The following is a 17667-nucleotide window of genomic DNA, read 5'->3' as shown; positions in this document are numbered from 1 at the left end:
GCTCTAGAAGCTTATTTTAAAACAAATTATTTCTACTATAGTTATTTAGTATAATCTCTTGCCAATAAAAAGTATCAACTGAGAAATGATTATCTGTTAAAAACTATTTCACACTGACTATATTTGGCTAATTTATGTCTCTGAATTGTCAAAGTTCTACAATCTCTAGATAGGAAACTTTTATAATACTTACAGAACTGTAAAACAATTAAGTATATAAATACCAAAAGTAATGAAGAAATGTAAAGTGTTCTTTGAGACTATCTTATTTACTACTGTAGATCCCAAAACAGTGATAAACAACAAAGGTTTGCTGAATAAATGAATTAAAAATAGTTAATACTTAATTTTGACTCCTCCAATATTTTATAAATTACATTGTATATTTTATATATTTATGTCATATATATATATTTTATTATGTCATATATAAATATCTACTATATTTTATACATTTGTCATATATATTTTTATAAAAAAACATAATACACTAATACCAAACCATTTTCATATATATAAATAGAACAAAGGCTACTTAATGTTATCTACTTACACAAACTAGTAAAATGCATTCTTGTTGAATGAAATTCTTAATTCTTTTCCTTTAAGCTAGCTCAAATCCTGAAGAATCAAAATCAAAGTACAGTAAGAACAGTGAGCTCAGTTTGCAGAATGGAATTATCTATAAAGTAGGTAACAGAATCATATCTAAGAATATAGTACCCATCAAAAGTATACTTTCAAAATGAAGAAAGAAAGAAAGGTGCTTGGTCTGAGAAGGAAGGAAGGAGTTGCTTTTTTTCTACTTTGATACTTTCTGCCGAATGGCAGCCAGTCTGTGAAAATATTGCTGTTGTTTCTTTATACGGACAGTACACCTTGGTTTAAACTGAGGGGATGCTGTTTGTAAGAATTCTATATGCTTCCAATTTAACCAACAGTTCACAGTAATGACATAAAAACGAGATACGGGTAGCATCCTCCAAATCTTGTACTTCCTGATTAAGATAAAACATCTTCTGTTTTTGAAATCTAACCTTAAACTGTTCTTCCAATTTCTCTCGAAGAGGGCTCAACTTTTCCAAGCTCTTACTCAGGTACACATGACCGTGGAATTTAATAAAGGCCTTGATGAAGTCAGAAACACCCCATTTGGTTTTCACCTCATCCCGGCTGAAATGAAAGAAGAACTTCATGAATCTTAAGCAGCAAAATGGCTAAAACCTCTTAAAGGAGGTTTTGGTTTGCAAACACATTATTTTAGCACCTGGTACACAAGGAGAGAATTCTGCACCTGACTAGATTTTTAACTGCAACACACTCAGATCAGTATTCAGCAGGCTGTACTTCTCTACTAGGGACAAATCAGATGCCGACTGGTCAAAATTCAGCTACAACTACACAAAAAGCTATTACAATATCTCTGTATGTTTAGAAATGAGGCAGATATTAATGAGATGCATAGGTAACTGTTCCTAGTGCGCCCAAAGTTCAGGGGTGAAGGCTACCAGGTTATGTCAAGTCTTGGAAAAGCCAACCCTACCTTTCCAGTGCTTTAGAAAGTGCCTTTTGTAGATTAGTGGAGGCAGCTGGGAAAGGGAACTTCACAGCAATGCTTCTGCAGTAGTAGAAAATTGTGGTCAGATGGTCTCCTTTGGAAGAGGCTAAGATAGCCAACTGATTATAAGGCTGGCCTAGAGGAGGAAAGTTAAGATTGCAAAGTAACCCAAGGTGAACAAGTCTTGCTATCAGTATACAGATGATCAGTTTTTAAACCTTTACATTAATAATGGGGAGTATTTAATAAAGTACATCTTATGACTGCCTCATTACAGTTGGCATAATGTAAAGCAGCACATGTCAGAGACAGTACATACTCGGTTTAGGTTAACAAGTCATATAATTAGAGCAGAGAGCACTCTATGCTCAAATAAGACTTCACAAAGGGCTAGAGAGCAAATATTTTTGGCTTCGTTGGCCAAAGTGTCTCTGTCACAACTACTCAACTCTGCAACTGTAGTGGGGAAGCAGCCACAGACAACATGAAACAGTGGGCCCCACTGCCGCCCTGCCTGAGACCCTTTCAAGGGGCGTCTTTGATAATCTAAAGATACTCCAGTGTGTGTAACAGGAATGACTAACATCACCAAATATTTGCTATAATTGCCTTAATTCAAGAATCACTGATAATGCCTATTTTGGGGCCATCATAAGAAGACAAAAGTACTATCTTTTAGGCAATAAGAGATCATTTTTCTAGGAGGGAAGTAGTGGTATTACAGAGATAATTATTCTTCAAGTAATAAAGGAAGCCAAAGTAACTATTTTAGATCACATTAGGGGATATTCTATTTATATTGCTTTACTGGCAACAGTAATCTTATTTTGAAAAATTCACTCCCAGTTATACAGAATGTACAGTTAAAAGGAAAAATATGACAACCAACACCAAAACTCACCATCTTTCGCTTTTATAAAACTTGAAAAATGAGCCTTGAGCTACTTTCCAGTTTACTGTAAAGAATAAACTATCAGGGCCAACCTTAAGTTGACACGAGAGGCCCACTCACCATTAGAGGGGACAAGCTGAGCTGCATGCCTATAGTAGGACTCTGCCTGGCTGGTCTGGTTTCTGTAGCGAGCTGAGGGGAAGAAAAAAAAAATTTAGTTTAAAAACAAATAAAACAACCAGTAGGGGAATATTTCCATAACAACTATTGTTGTAATTCTAAAGATAATAAACACATTAAAATTAATTTAAGGTCATTAAAAATAGAAAATACTTTAAAGCAAATTAACTATAGGATTATGTGTGAATTGTCCACCTGGCCTTCCCTACTTGGGACATTCAGCATGTAACCGATTTTAAAGCTTACCTAGCCCCCATTTTCAGGTCCTCCAGTGTCATCGTCACCAGCTCCCACTATGGACTATGCTGGTGACCTGGAGCCGGCCCACAAGAAGGGGTGAGTTATAAGGCACTTAAAAACAAAACAAAACAAAAAACACTATACAATATGATCTTGAAATTATGTATTTTTTCAGTATCCTATAGAGATTTTGAATAATGCCTCATACCTATTGAAATATTAAGTATGTGTGTGCAAAGAAAACACTGAAAGCCCAAACAACCTAAATACACTATTTTTTTAATCTCCCTGCAGAATTTGGTGCTTCTCTGATGTGTCCCTCATGGAGATAATGAGTTTACAACATCAAGAAATCTAAAATCTTTTAACTTAAAGAAATAATGTTCTCCATTCCTTGTTACTTGAGGACAGTTAAAACATAATCCTGTAGTTAATTTGTTTCACAACCTTTTTAGGTCACTTAGAGGAATGAACAAGAATAAATAAGTTAAATGACATTCCCAGATAAAATATATAAAATGGAAATACAAATTTAACCATAAAAGAAAACAATTAAAAATGAGCCTTTAATGCACTGGGAGGAAGGAAAAGGTGACAATCTAGCTTCAGGAGTAATTTATAAACCCTGCAGTTCCAAAAGAATACAGACTTTTAATTTACAAATTACGGCACCACTTTTAAAAATTGAGTTTTGATTATACTTTGCTGTTTATTATTTGCCTACATCTGCATAAATCTGAATAAAATTTAAATCTTAATATGAAAGTTACTTCCTTCAAGATCCTTTGCCATTCCCAAAACAGAGAAAATCTAACTTCCTTAAATTACATTTTATAGCTTCCTCTGGTGACAATCAAAATTGTGTCTGAATGCTCAGTTTAAAGGAAAAGTGTCCTTTTATGACTACTCCAAAGAAAGGCATGAATGTATTATCAACTCCTTCACACCAAAGGCTCACCAATGTCTCCAAGGTGGACGAGGCAGTGCTGGCAGATATAGGAACAGGAGCTAGACTGTGGCTTCACTATGGCGCTGGTATGCGTCTGTTTATTGCTGATAATTCCCAACTGGGAAGACTTCACACGGCATGGTAAATCTACATTAAACACTGTACACAGTTCTTGTAATAACTAAAGGAAAACATGAGCAAGATTTAATATTAAGTCAGAATTGATCAGTCAGAAGTGCTGTAACAATAGTTTGCATACTTTAATGTATTGCTCAATATCATATTTTGCTGAGACCTGGGCAAAGACTCAAGAAAATCATATAGTAACCTATCATAAAATAACCAGTATAACTAGTAAACTACTAGCATTTATTACAATTCATCTTTTGAATTGTTAAGATATTAAAGCAATCTAGGATGTACATCTAAAAGGAACAGCTGAGTTAAAAAAAAAAAAGGACTTGAATACAGTATGGTCCCATTCAGCAAGCCAATTCCATGAAATTATCTATCACCTACCTACCTATCTATCTATCTATCTATCTATCTATCTATCTATCTATCTATCTATCTATCTATCTCTATCAATCATCTATCTATCATCTACCTACCTATCAATCATTCCTCTTATAAACATACAAAACCTATTAAAGACTGGTTGGTTATAGCCAACGTGTTTGTATGACTTTAGAAGTTTCCTGAGATTTATTTTCTTAAGCCCTAGGTCACTTTATGTCTTTGTATACTCAACAAATCCCATGGCATTACAGATCTGGAAAGGATTTTTGACATTATATAGACCATACATTCTTTCCTTCTTTCTTCTGTAGTTTTACAGGATGAGAGGTTCCTCCTCCTGGCCAGAGCAAACCCATTTCAATCTTTTGCCTCCTACCTGTAATCCTCTCACTTTTTTATCTACTTTTAAATTCTCGTGTATCTTTCCTGTGGCCTATAAATATCAAGTGTTGCCCACAGAAAAAAACAATTTAAAAAAAAAAAGCAGAACTGAAACACTTCCCCTTGACCCTAGATTCTTCCTCTAGCAACCTTCTGATGTCTGTGCCTCTTCTCAAACTCCTTCAGAGGAGTTGACAAGTTTAATACCTGCTTTCTCAATGCCTATTCACTCCTTAATCCAGTATGATCCAGCTTCCACACAAACTCTTCTTCCCATCCCACAATCTACAACTCTCTACTGAAACTGCTATAATATGACAACTGGTTATCTAGTAAGCAGATACAATGGACAATTCTAGTCATCATCTTATTGGACCTATCTGCTGCATTTAAAGCAGCTGAGCTATAGTTGACCATTGAGCTTTTCTAGTTCTTTTATCAGTCATTCCTTTTCAGCCTCCTTCATTTGAAGGATTTTCTCCTCCCACTTGCTCCCCAAGGGTTTCATTCCTGCCCTCCACAGACAGTTATTCACATTCTATTTTCATTCATTCAAATATTTACTCACAAAAATATTCATTCAAGTATCTAGTTATTGTATCAGACATGATGGTATACAAAAGAGATATAGGGGTGAATAAAATCTACTCCTTAAAGAGCTCACAGCCAAATGAGCAAGACAGGTACATAAAAGTAGGGGGAGATAAGGGAATGGGTGGGGAGGGAGGAAGGGAGATATATTAAACATTGTAGTAAGCCACCAGAATATTCTATACTTTAATAAACTTCATTCCCTAGGTTGATGTATTTGCCTCATTTTATATTTTTGATAAATCAGTAACAATACAGTATATGTACATATAAAGCTCCACTTTTTTTTCAGATATGAAAGCAACAGAAATATCAAGTGACTTAAGTCAGAATTAGAAATATTGATTTATCACCATTCTCCTTGACATGCCCAGAATTCACAATGTAAAATAGACACCCTGAAGACGCAACTCACAAGGATTTTAAATATTCCACCTGTTTCCCAAGATAAAAAACACCTCCATAACGGAACATAAATTCTGTGCACCCTTTCTCACTAAGCACAGGGATTTTCTATTTCATATTTACTTACACTTGTAAATTTATAATGGACAAGAAATTTGCTGACATAAAACTGGATAAACAAGTTAGTGCCTAAACTGGCTATAATCAGGAACTGTAAAAGGCAAAAAAGAAGTACAGGAAGGGAACAAAGAAAGGAAAACAAAAACAAAAACAGATGACTGTGGAGGATGGCAATAAGAAACATGACAAAAGGATAAAAAACTGAGTTCAGTAGGTACTGAAAGAAGAAAAGGAAAACCTAGGCAAAGCTGAACATATATCAAGAAAAAAGAATGTTCACACAACATAAATCAAACATTCATAGTGCAATGTCAGAATAAAATTTTTGCTTGAACCCAGAAGTTGTAGGTGGGAATACCAGAAAAGTTCAAGCTACCTCAAGGATTCTGGGTGAAGAGCATTAGTTGGTTCAGAGTCAGAAACAAGGTGGAATTGAAGAGAAACAGATGTTTCATAAGATGAATAGAACTGAATAAAACTGATGAAAATATTCTGTGAAAACTAGTACACTATTCCACTGCTCCTTAGCTCTTTACTAGGAATGGAGAACTAACTATGAAGGTAGAGAATATCACATTTTAAATCACTACAGGAACTTAGTGGGGTTTTTTTTGGCTCCTGTAAGTACTGTTTTGTTCTTTGATGTTTAAAAAAAAAAGACAGCAGAATGTTACATCTTTTATCAGGAATTTGGTTCTCACTTGAGGCAGCATGCTTTAAATGGTTAACAAAATGATAACTAGGAAGTCAAAATCATCTTCACAGAAAATGTAGCTGAGGTTAAACATGTACCATTCTCTCCTCAATCCACTCCAATCAGATTTCCATCCCCACCACTCTACTGCAGTCACATTTTATTAAATCCAAGATACCAAAAATTATAAGATGAACTATTATTTTATATAACATTGAGGGGGAAAAAAATCTGCCAATTAAATGGCAACTTACTGTCTTTTGAAACTTATCCCTATTTCAGAGATGTTAAAAATGAAAAATATTTTAGAAATGAAGAAATATATATTCACTAATTTCACTGATGACTTTCATACCACAAGTGTTACTGGTCACTTCTTAAACATCTTACTTGACTTATTAGCAGCACTCAACAGGGCTGATGACTCCCTCTCCTTACTGAAATGCTTTTTCTCTTGGTTTCCAAGGCAGCAATCTCTGACTTTCTATTTCAATGGTGGCTCCTTTTGTGCTACCTAGCCCTGTGGTTTTATATACCAAACACTAATGTCTGACTAAGTCAGGATTCTTTACTGTAATCATAAAATTTACTCTGGCTCTGACTTTTTCACTGAGCTCAAAAGCTAATTTAGCCAATTACCCACTTGACATCTCCACTTAGATGTAAAACAGACATCTGTCTAATTTAACAGGGACAAAACTGCTTTCTCCTCAATAAATGTAACAACAACTAGCTGCTTAATCTGATAACTTAAGTCATCTCTGACTCTTCCCTTACCCTGACGCCACACATCTAATCCAATCCACCAGAAATTTCTATTGGCTATCCTTCAAAAACCCATCTACTACTACAGTAGCATTCTAAGTAGCTTCCATTCTTGACCCCTGCTTAATTTCTACTCCACACAACATCCAGGGTAATTTTTTTTTTTGAGAGGGCATCTCTCATATTTATTGATCAAATGGTTGTTAACAACAATAAAGTTCGGTATAGGGGACTCAATGCACAATCATTAATCAACCCCAAGCCTAATTCTCAACAGTCTCCAATCTTCTGAAGCATAACTAACAAGTTCTTACATGGTGAACAAATTCTTACATAGTGAATAAGTTCTTACATGGTGAACAGTACAAGGGCATTCATCACAGAAACTTTCGGTTTTGATCACGCATTATGAACTATAAACAATCAGGTCAAATATGAATATTCGTTTGATTTTTATACTTGATTTATATGTGCATCCCACATTTCTCCCTTATTATTATTTTTATTATTATTTTTTTAATAAAATGCTGAAGTGGTAGGTAGATGCAAGATAAAGGTAGAAAACATAGTTTAGTGCTGTAAGAGGGCAAATGTATATGATCAGGTGTGTGCCTATGGACTAAGTATTAATCCAAGCTAGACAAGGGCAACAAAACATCCACAGATGCAAAAGATTTCTCTCAAAACAGGGGGGGTGGGGTTCTAAGCCTCACCTCTGTTGATCCCCAATTTCTCACCTGATGGCCCCCCTGTGACTGTGCCTGTTTTAGGTTGTTCCTCCCTTGAGGAATCTTACAGGGTAATTTTTTTTAAATGCAGTTCTTACCACATTATTTTCTTGTCTGCCCTCAAACATCCTGCATGTACACTTGCGACTGAAATTCAAAATTCATCCTGGCCTGTAAGGTCATACAGTGATTTGGACTTGATCTACTTCCTCAATCTGGTAGCTTAATCTGCCCTGCATGTAATCAAGGAAGATGTATGGAATTTGTTAGCAACACCATTACTGCTGAAATCTGAAGAAGAGCTTATTGATGCACATCCTACAGTAGTTTTATTTGCTCAACCATAGCCTATGGAATACAGGTGGGGAAAATCAATGCTTGTTATAAAAATTTCAAAAAATAAATTTCAAAATTAGGTTACCCATATAGTTTCCCTTATAAAACTGAGACATCTGAAATTGTCTTATTATTCACCTGTTTATAAAATGTTTTCACAAATACCATTCCCCCTCAATAAAAATGATGATTCTTGCTTTCTTCCTTACAGATCGGTTTTGATCAATGTCCAATTAACTCCTTGGAAATGTGTTACATGTATGTCACATCAGAAAAAAGGTTAAAAATCATCTTTCATGATGACAAAGCAATCTGTGTAATGGTTATTATAAAAATATATTGCAGAATGTTGGATGCCCTCCCTCTCTCCCCACCAGGGCCAGCTGTCATGAGTCCTTCCTTCTTTCCCTACTTCAGTTGTGTTCACAGTTCCACTCTATTGCATAGGGGAAGGAAAACAGATTTGAATCAGAAATGAGAACTGGAGTTAAAAACTGGACTATGTTTCAAAAACTTAAAAGCAATTAGAATGTTATGGAATCTGTCTAAGATGTTATAATAGGGAATGGGACTCAACAAAGCATAGCTGAAGGTAGTCATTAGGGAGAAAAAAATACTGCTTTTCTTAATACCCCTGAGAGCAGGGACTACTCAATTAACATATGTTGTCAAACTGTATATATAATTTTACTTCACAATTTTTCACTTAGTAACAATTTTCTCATTATATAAAACATCTTCCTATCATTTATTACAATTTCATAAATTTCTACTTTATAGATACACTATAACATATTTAACCATCATTCTATTGTAAGATATAGGTGCTATTTTGAAATTTTAAGATTTGAATTATAATATGTATTTATTCCCTTAAATATAATTAGTATTGTCATTAAGTATTCACTGATCTGTAGACCAAGAAAAAAACTGTATTAAATAAATACAAAAAAACCTTGATAATTAAAAAAAACTACAAATTCAATGAAAGAACAACATGAGAAACTGGAGAAAAAGATGTCTGCCAAAAAAAACAGGAAAAAAATCAATACCCTTTACGTATAAAGAGCTCAGATAAATCACCATGGAAAAACCTGGGTCCAAATAATGAATGGGTAAAGAAATGAACAGTTGATGTCTAAAAAAAATGAAAGTTCAACAAAACTATTAATTCACACATTGCATTTTGAATGAAAAATTATCTTTCACTTATCAAGTATAAGTGATTCACTTCACCATTCATTCACTTTTACTGAAAATACTTAACACTGGTGAGTGTGTGTCAAGACAGATGCTTGCATACACTGCCGGTGGAACTATAAAAACAACAATGTGTATCAACAGTATTAAAACTTCACTCATCCAGTGATTTTTCATTCACCATCCAATGAAGAATTGATCCTCAGGAGATAATCGAACATTAGAGATGTCTTGTACACAAAGATGCTTATCAAACTTTAACAATAAAAGGAAAAACTTACATTATGTTTCTGAAGTAGATACAAGATTGGATATTTACAGTATATATAAAAGTATAAAAAATACCAAAAGGAGATACATATTCAAAGAGTATTTATCTTGGATTGGAGGACTAATAACAATTTTTTTATTTTTGCCTAATTTACAAATTTCCTGAAATTAGTATGCATTGTTTTCATAATCAGAAAGCAAAACGATTTACCTATCAATGAATATATCCATCTTTCTCTTCATTGAGACTAGATATTCCCTTGAAGGTAAAGATTGTCTCTTCTCCCTCTATACTCTACTTATCTAGCATTGTGCCTTACAAGTAGTAGGCTTTTAATAGCTACCTAAAAAATGAATTAATCTTTTAGTAACTATTTAAGGACTAGTTAGTGGCACAACACAATCCCTCTTTCCAAAAAATCAACTTCTGCTAAAAGTTGGCATCAATTTGAAAACAAATTTTGAGATTAAAAACCATACTTGACTTACTCCAATGAGAAATGGTGATAAATGTTTTAATCTAAGTAAAACAAACTCTGCAAGATGATGGCTAATTATTTGAGAACTTCCAACACAGAAAATCTTTTTTCTTCATTCAAAAAAAAAAATAGTAAAACCAAAATGGAGCAAAAGTACAGGTAGGAATGGTCAAGTAGCAGCATAGAGAGAAAGGGCCAAAAATTGCTTCCAGTGCAAGATCCTTAAAACTGCATCCTGTCATCGTAAGATGGGAATTTACATACATTTTGTCAATTGAATTATGAATGCTATTACAAATGGATGAGTGGCAATTTTTAACAGATTCTGCTTAAAGAAAATTCATTGTTCAGAAAGACTACTGGCATACCTCAGAGATTTGGTGCCACACCACCACAATAAAATGAGTATTGTAATAAAGTGAGTCAGACGACATTTTTTATTTTCCCAGGGTATATAAAAGTCATGTTTACACTGCACTGTGTCTATTAAGAGTACTATAGCATTATGTCTAAAAAACAATGTACATATCTTAAATGAAAAACCCTCATTGCTAAAAAATGTTAACCCTCACCTGAACTCTCAGAGGGGCATAATCCTTTTGCTGGTAGAGGTCTTGCCTCCATGTTCATGGCTGCTGACTAGAGTGATGCCTGCTCAAGGCTGGTGTGGCTATGGCAATTTCTTAAAATAAGACAACAATGAGATTTGCCCATCAATCCACTCCTCCTTTCACAGATGATCTCTCTGCAGCATGAGATGCTGCTTGACTGCCTTTTGCCCACATTAGAATTTCTTTCAAAACTGGAGTCAATCCTCTCAAAACCTGCTACTGCTTTATCAACTAAATTGATGTACTATTTTAAATTCTTTGTCATTTCAACAACTTCACAGCTTCTTTATCAGTAGATTCCATCTCAAGAAGCCACTGTCTTTGCTCATCCATAAGAAGCTTCATCCCCTCAAATTTTATCCTGAGATGTAGCAACTCATCACATCCTTAGGTTCCATGTCTAATCTAGCTCTGTTGCTATTTCCACCACATCTGCAGTTACTTCTTCCAACGAAGTCTTGAACCCCAGGAAGTCATCTGTAAGGGTTGGAATCAACTTCTTCGAAATTCCTGTGAATACTGATGTTTTGAACTATTCCCATGAATTATGAATGTTCTTAATGGCATCTAGAATGAATTCTTTCCAGAAGGTTTCAATCAACTTTGCCCAGATCCATCAGAAAAATCACGATCTATGGCAGCTACAGGCTTACAAAACGCATTTCCTCAATAATAAGACTTGAAAGTCAAAATGACTCCTTGATCCAAGGGCCACAGAATGGGCTGTGTTAGCAGGCATGAAAACATTAATCTCGTTGTACATCTCCATCAGAACTCTTGGGTGACCAGGTGCCTTGTTATTGAGCTGTAATATTTAAATGAAATCATTTCTTCTGAGCAGTAGGTCTCAACAGTGGGCTTAACATACTCAGTAAACCATGTTGTAAATACATTTGCTGCCATCAGGCTTTGTTGTTCCATTTACAGAGCGCAGGCAGAGTAGATTCAGCATAATTCTGAAGAGCCATAGGATTTTTGGAATTCTAGGTCAATAAGCATTGGCTTTAACTTAAGTCACCAGCTACGTTAGCCCCTAACAAAAGTGGCACCCTGGCTTCTGAAGCTTTGAAGCCAGGCACTGACTTCTCCTCTCTTAACTATGAAAGTCCTAGATGCCATTTTCTTCCAATAGGAGGCTATTTCATCTACACTGAAAATCTGTTGTTTAATGTAGCCACCTTCATTAATGATCTTAGCTAGACCTTCTGGAAAACTTGCTGCAGCTTCTCACAGGCACTGCTGCCTCACCTGCACTCTTACATTATGGAGACGGCTTCTTTTCTTAGACCTCAAGAACCAATTTCTGCTAGCTCCAAACTTTTCTTCTGTAGCTTTCTCACCTCTCTCAGCCTTCATAGAATTGAGAAGAGGACATTGCTCTAAATTAGGCTTTGGCTTAAGGGAATGTTGTAGCTGGTTTATCTTCCATCCAGATCACTAAAACTTTTCCGTATCAGCAACAAACCTGTTTCACTTTCTTATAATCCATGTGTTCACTGGAGTAGCACTTTTAACTTTCTTCAAGAACTTTTCCTTTGTATTCACAGCTTGGCTAACTGTTTGGAGCCAGAAGACCTAGCTTTTAGCTTACCTCAGCGTTCAACACACCTTCCTCACTGAGCTTAATCATGTCTAGCTTTTAATTTGAAGTGAGTGATGTGTAACTATTCCTTTCATTTGAGCACTTAGAAGCCACTGGAAGTACTTAGTAGGCCTGATTTCAATATCGTCGTGTCTCAGGGAACAGGGAGGCCCGAGGACAGAGAGACAGAGCAACAGCTGGTACATGGAGCAGTCAGAACACATACATCATTCACCAACTAAGTTCGTCATCTTATGTAGGTGTGGCTTGTGACACCCAAAACAACTACAATAGTAACATCCAAAATCACAGACCACAGATCACCCTAACTAACAGAATAATAATAAAAAGTTTGAAATATTGTGAGGATTACCAAAATGGGGCACAGAGACAAGAAGTGAGGAAATACTGTTGGAAAATGGCACTGATAGACTTGCTTGACAGTATTACCACAATTTGTAAAATTTGTAAAAAAATGCACTATCTGTGAAGCACAATAATGGAAAGAACAATAAAATGAGGTATATCTTTATTTACTCTTTTACCTTGCCTGATTTGGAAGTTATATCAGGATGTAACTAACGACAAGGGAAGTCCCTGAAGGTGATGAACAACATCCTATTATTAAAACTGAGGAAAAGGTACTCCCTTTCTTAAATAGTTTAAAAGCATTTGAAACTCAAGATAAATTCTACTGTACACATATTAAGAAAACTCACTTGACATCACAAATTTTGACTATTTCTTACCTAGCACAAAACAGCTATTACTTTCAGAATGATATAACCCATACTCACAAATTTCCTTTTGCTCTAATACCACTTGTGACCACTACTACTGTTTCACTAAGGCACTGCTCTCATCCTTTTTCTACTAACACAGTTGTACCTCCAGCCTTCAAGCCAAAACAGCAACCTTTCTAAGAGCAGAGTCCTTATTGTTTTAAAGGTCCTATAGTAATTAATTTGTGAAATTTTTATTCACTTGAGATTATAGGTGATCAACTCCTAGATGGCCCACATAGTGGTTACAAAAAGTACTTATATGAACAAATAGATGTGTCCAAAGAGAATATTCACCACTAATTCTAGAAAAATTGACATACAGTGCAGAACTCACCTGAGTATAGAAGCCACTAGCTGCCTCTAGGAACAGAGAAAGGTTTGCCTGAACTTCACTTCGATTCGGGTTTGCTCGATTCTTTGCCTGGCCTTGTAGTGTTGTGATCTGATTCTTAAAGGCATGATTCCAGCTGAAAACAAAATGTAATTCTATTTGGTATAGCAGTGACTCACTGGGCAGACACTGGTCCCCCTGAGAACAAGAAAGAACTGTTTGTTATAATTATAACACACTAGACAACACCTGCATTAAAGTTATTGACTTATTTAAGTTACTTCATGCTCCGCTTTGAGTAGACTAGACATGCAATAGAATCCAACTGACCTTAGTAAACACTTACCAAATGTTCGAATAATCAGACTGTGGCTTCAGCTATTAATCTTTTAGAACTAACAGAATTAGAGCCTATTTAGGAATCCCAGGACAAAATCACAACCACAGGGGCAAGACCAAAGTAAAAGTAAGCTATTAACTAGCTTCTATACTGTGCCAAAAAAATAATTGAGTGTACCCTATCAAGTGACAGGTATAGATAGAAAGCAAAAGAAGGCTTTTTTGGGTAAATAATTAAACTATATCTCTTATTTCCATAAAATTGTTCCCATAGCACTCAGTTCTACTTCTATGCAATAGTTTATTTCTCTTGGGGTTAGTATTTTCTTTAAAGCTTGAAATGTAAGCTCATTTTTTGGCATTTCAATATTGGCTTTTTAAAACAATAAACAGAACAATGATGAAATATGGCATACCAAAATCCTGTTATAAAATGCTTTCATTAATCAAGATTTTTTGAGAATCATTTTAAATTCACTTATGGTGAAACACAGTCACTCCCTAATTTGGTAATAAAAGAGGAGAAAGGGAAAAAAACAAAGAATACAGACTAGGGTGTAGGGAAGAACCTACTGGCTTATCTAAAAGAAGCAAACACAGATAAAGGGTTTACAACCTAGCTGGAAAGAACTTAATTCTTCATCAACACCAACTTTTGAGGTTCTAGAGCCTCGGGTTTTTAAAGATTTATAAGGACAATCACTCCCTCAGAATTTCTAATGACATCTTATCCTTGACTCTAATATTATAAATAAGAATTTTGAATGGTTGTAATTAGGCTCTATTATTAGATCTCCTAAAAATATAATATCTAAGAAAGGTGTGGAAGGTTGAGAAAAACTAATCTTTACTACAGCTTAGGATAATAGCCATTACTAAATAGAATGTTCTTAATTAAGTTTTAATTTTCCATCAGGCTAATGTCCTTCTTGCAGTTTTTTAAGGCAAGGCCTTCCACAAAAGGCACTTATTTACTCACTTGGGAATGTGGTCATCTGCCATTTCACCCCTCATAGAAAGAGCAAATGGAAGAGCCTAAGTAGTACAAGATCTTTTTTTAGTCTTAATAGTGTGTAGGGGGAGTAACACTTATTTATTTGATTAAGAGGAAAACATTCCTTACAATGCAAATACATTTTCCTTTGGGAGAAATTTATAGTTTCACATTTATCAAAGAAAGATTTATTTAAAGCCTACTCTTGAATTTCTGTTTTAAAAATCATGGCTTCAATGTAGGACTGAATACAATACAGAGAATCCAAACACTGTCTCTTGGTACTTGAAATATATTGAAATATATTTTGTTAGAAAAAAATCACAAGACTTAGAACTTTTTTCTCCCCCATTGAAAAGCTTACTCTGAGATAGATTAAAAAGAAACCACCAATTGTTCTTTTCTACTCTAAAGCCTCCGTGAGATTCTTGATCTTACAGGAACATCCCAAATGATAATACTTACAGATCCTGTTCTACTTTCTTGTCTAAAGCATATTCCAAATCAGTAACTAGCATTTTCTGGTACAGGTCCTGCAGAGCCTGCCTGGATGTCCAGACCTCAGCTGGACCCAGCTTAGAATCTGAGTAACAAAACAAAAACAGAACAGTAGATACAAATAAACAGATAGTTAAGACCATTATACCACACCAATGATTCCTTCCCTCTTCATTCCCCAAAGCAGAAGAAACCTGCTTTAAGTTTTTAAGCAGATTGTTACACAAGTTTTGTACTACTACATTTCAAATGACTTTCACTGTTTGGGTAGTAACAAACCTCATTTAAAATGTTTTTTTATCTGTCTTTTAGCTTTGATATAACACCATGAAATAGAAAAGACTAAAAAAAAAATGAATGGTTCACCCTTTGCTTTTGGCTTAGATTTCTATGTATTCACATCATAGGAAGCCATATACCTCTTAAGTCCCCCTTTGAAGTGACAAACCGCCAAGTTGGTCAGTTTACTCTCATAACTACATCTCTTTGTCCAAAGCAATTTTCCTTTTCTTTTGAATCATTCTTATGATTGTTCTTACAGAATCCTCATGTTAGCTCACAATCCAGCAGCTGTATATATATATATCAACCCATTAAAGCCACAACAGTGAGCATTATTTTAATAATTGGTAGACTGTATGCCAAGACACTTTAGTAAGCAGTATGTACTTGCTATTTAATGTAAATGAGGACTGGTAGCAGACAATGACTAAACAGCTCAAGAGACCAAATGAGAGACTGGGTAGAGAATGAAATCAAGAAGTCAAGCTATGACTATACATAATATCAAACTGGGGCCAGATTATCTGCCAGAGTCCTGTAAGAAAAATTAGCCTTTCTGATTGCTATGCTATGACTACAATAACTGACAGTGTGCTGCCTCAACAGAACTTAAAAATAATGGACTTGCCATCTATATATTTCCAACTGCTAGTTAGGTTATCTAGTTGTATTTAGTATTTTGCTGCTGCACAACAGCATAATCTTCACTCTTCTTTACATCTGCTTTAGTATGTATAGCCACCATAATCCTACTCGTAAAGAGAATTTCCTAGATATTTGAGTTAATCCTCATAAGAGTTTGCTGGCTACTAAAAACAGAGTCCAGTATCAGCTTCTTGGTCCCTTATTTTTTTTAATGACTAAATGAATAAATTTATAGATTTATTCAACAGTGCTTCATAGATGGCAGAGAAAGGCCTAGAAGGGATCATTAACTTTGATCTACCAAATAGACTATCATTTAAACAAATAGACAATGTCTTAGTTCATATTTCTGGGCAAATGTCCCCTATAAAAGTCAAACACTAAGCCTATTTACTGAGGGTGTTCAATACTTAAGAAAAAGTAGAAGGTATATAGATGGTTTGACGTTGCTCCATGAACACTTTTTGTCACATTATACAGATTATGCTTACAGTGCAAATACAAAAGCATAGCACATTAGCTCAGCACTGACACTGACATCTGCAGTTGTGAAAGATGATGACAATTATGTTATGTTACGTTGTTATGGGAAGAACTGGCATGTGGCATGCTATACTAAGGACACCTATAAAAATTGGTCTTGGTTTTTTGTTGTTGTTTTCTTCCTTGAACAAGATGACAGTAAGATCACCCACAAATCCTTAAAACACTAGCCTGTAATTCTAGAAGTTAAGAAAAAGGTATCTAAACAGCCTCTTGATTGTATTTTGGCAAATATGCTGGTTACCACAATAGTTTAATTCTTCTTTGTCGATTTCACTGCAGAACAAATTCCTCAAAAATAAGAGTAAGATCCATGATCTCTTTTACATTCTAGGACAGCATGTATTCCTATAGAGAGCATATTGATCACTAAACATTACTACATATATTACCTAATTTTAATCATATTCCTTTTAGTGACTAAATCCATTTATTCTTTCAAAAACACCTTGGTTATTATTCAAAGCAAAAAAGGGGAAAAAGAAAAATAGGTGACAAGGCAGCTCATTCAATTTCAAGGACTTTCGGTAGAGTTTTCCTGCAAATATTTTTTTCTGAAGGTCTACTTACTATTTAAGTTCGGGAATTATTAACAGGAAGATAGATTATAAATCTAATACCCTAAGATATTTTATGCATATGAATTCTTTCTTCTGTGTCTTAAATTGGTGATCAATAGTTGATAAAAATTAAATGATTATGTGCATAAATGAGGTAATACTCAATTCAATGTAGTACAGATTATATAAA

The 17667-nt window shown here is 34.8% G+C and overlaps 1 protein-coding gene across 6 annotated transcripts in view; it reads right to left on the bottom strand.

Annotated features, from left to right (window-relative positions):
* The window catches only part of SMG7 (SMG7 nonsense mediated mRNA decay factor), a 79102-nt gene that overhangs the window by 21678 nt on the left and 39757 nt on the right, over positions 1 to 17667 (bottom strand). For all 6 annotated transcript variants that reach the window (XM_073216877.1, XM_017655674.3, XM_073216879.1 and 3 more), the window contains 6 exons: positions 15415 to 15532; positions 13620 to 13752; positions 3829 to 4000; positions 2571 to 2642; positions 1544 to 1694; positions 1038 to 1173 (listed from right to left, as the gene is read on the bottom strand). In XM_073216877.1, coding sequence (XP_073072978.1) covers positions 1038 to 1173; positions 1544 to 1694; positions 2571 to 2642; positions 3829 to 4000; positions 13620 to 13752; positions 15415 to 15532 — 782 coding nt within the window. The remainder of the gene's footprint in view (positions 1 to 1037; positions 1174 to 1543; positions 1695 to 2570; positions 2643 to 3828; positions 4001 to 13619; positions 13753 to 15414; positions 15533 to 17667) is intronic.

This window comes from Manis javanica, chromosome 11 (assembly GCF_040802235.1).
Source record: "Manis javanica isolate MJ-LG chromosome 11, MJ_LKY, whole genome shotgun sequence".
Taxonomy (NCBI): Eukaryota; Metazoa; Chordata; class Mammalia; order Pholidota; family Manidae; genus Manis; species Manis javanica.
Note: the sequence above shows the minus strand (reverse complement) of the source record. Positions and strands in the feature narration are given on the sequence as shown.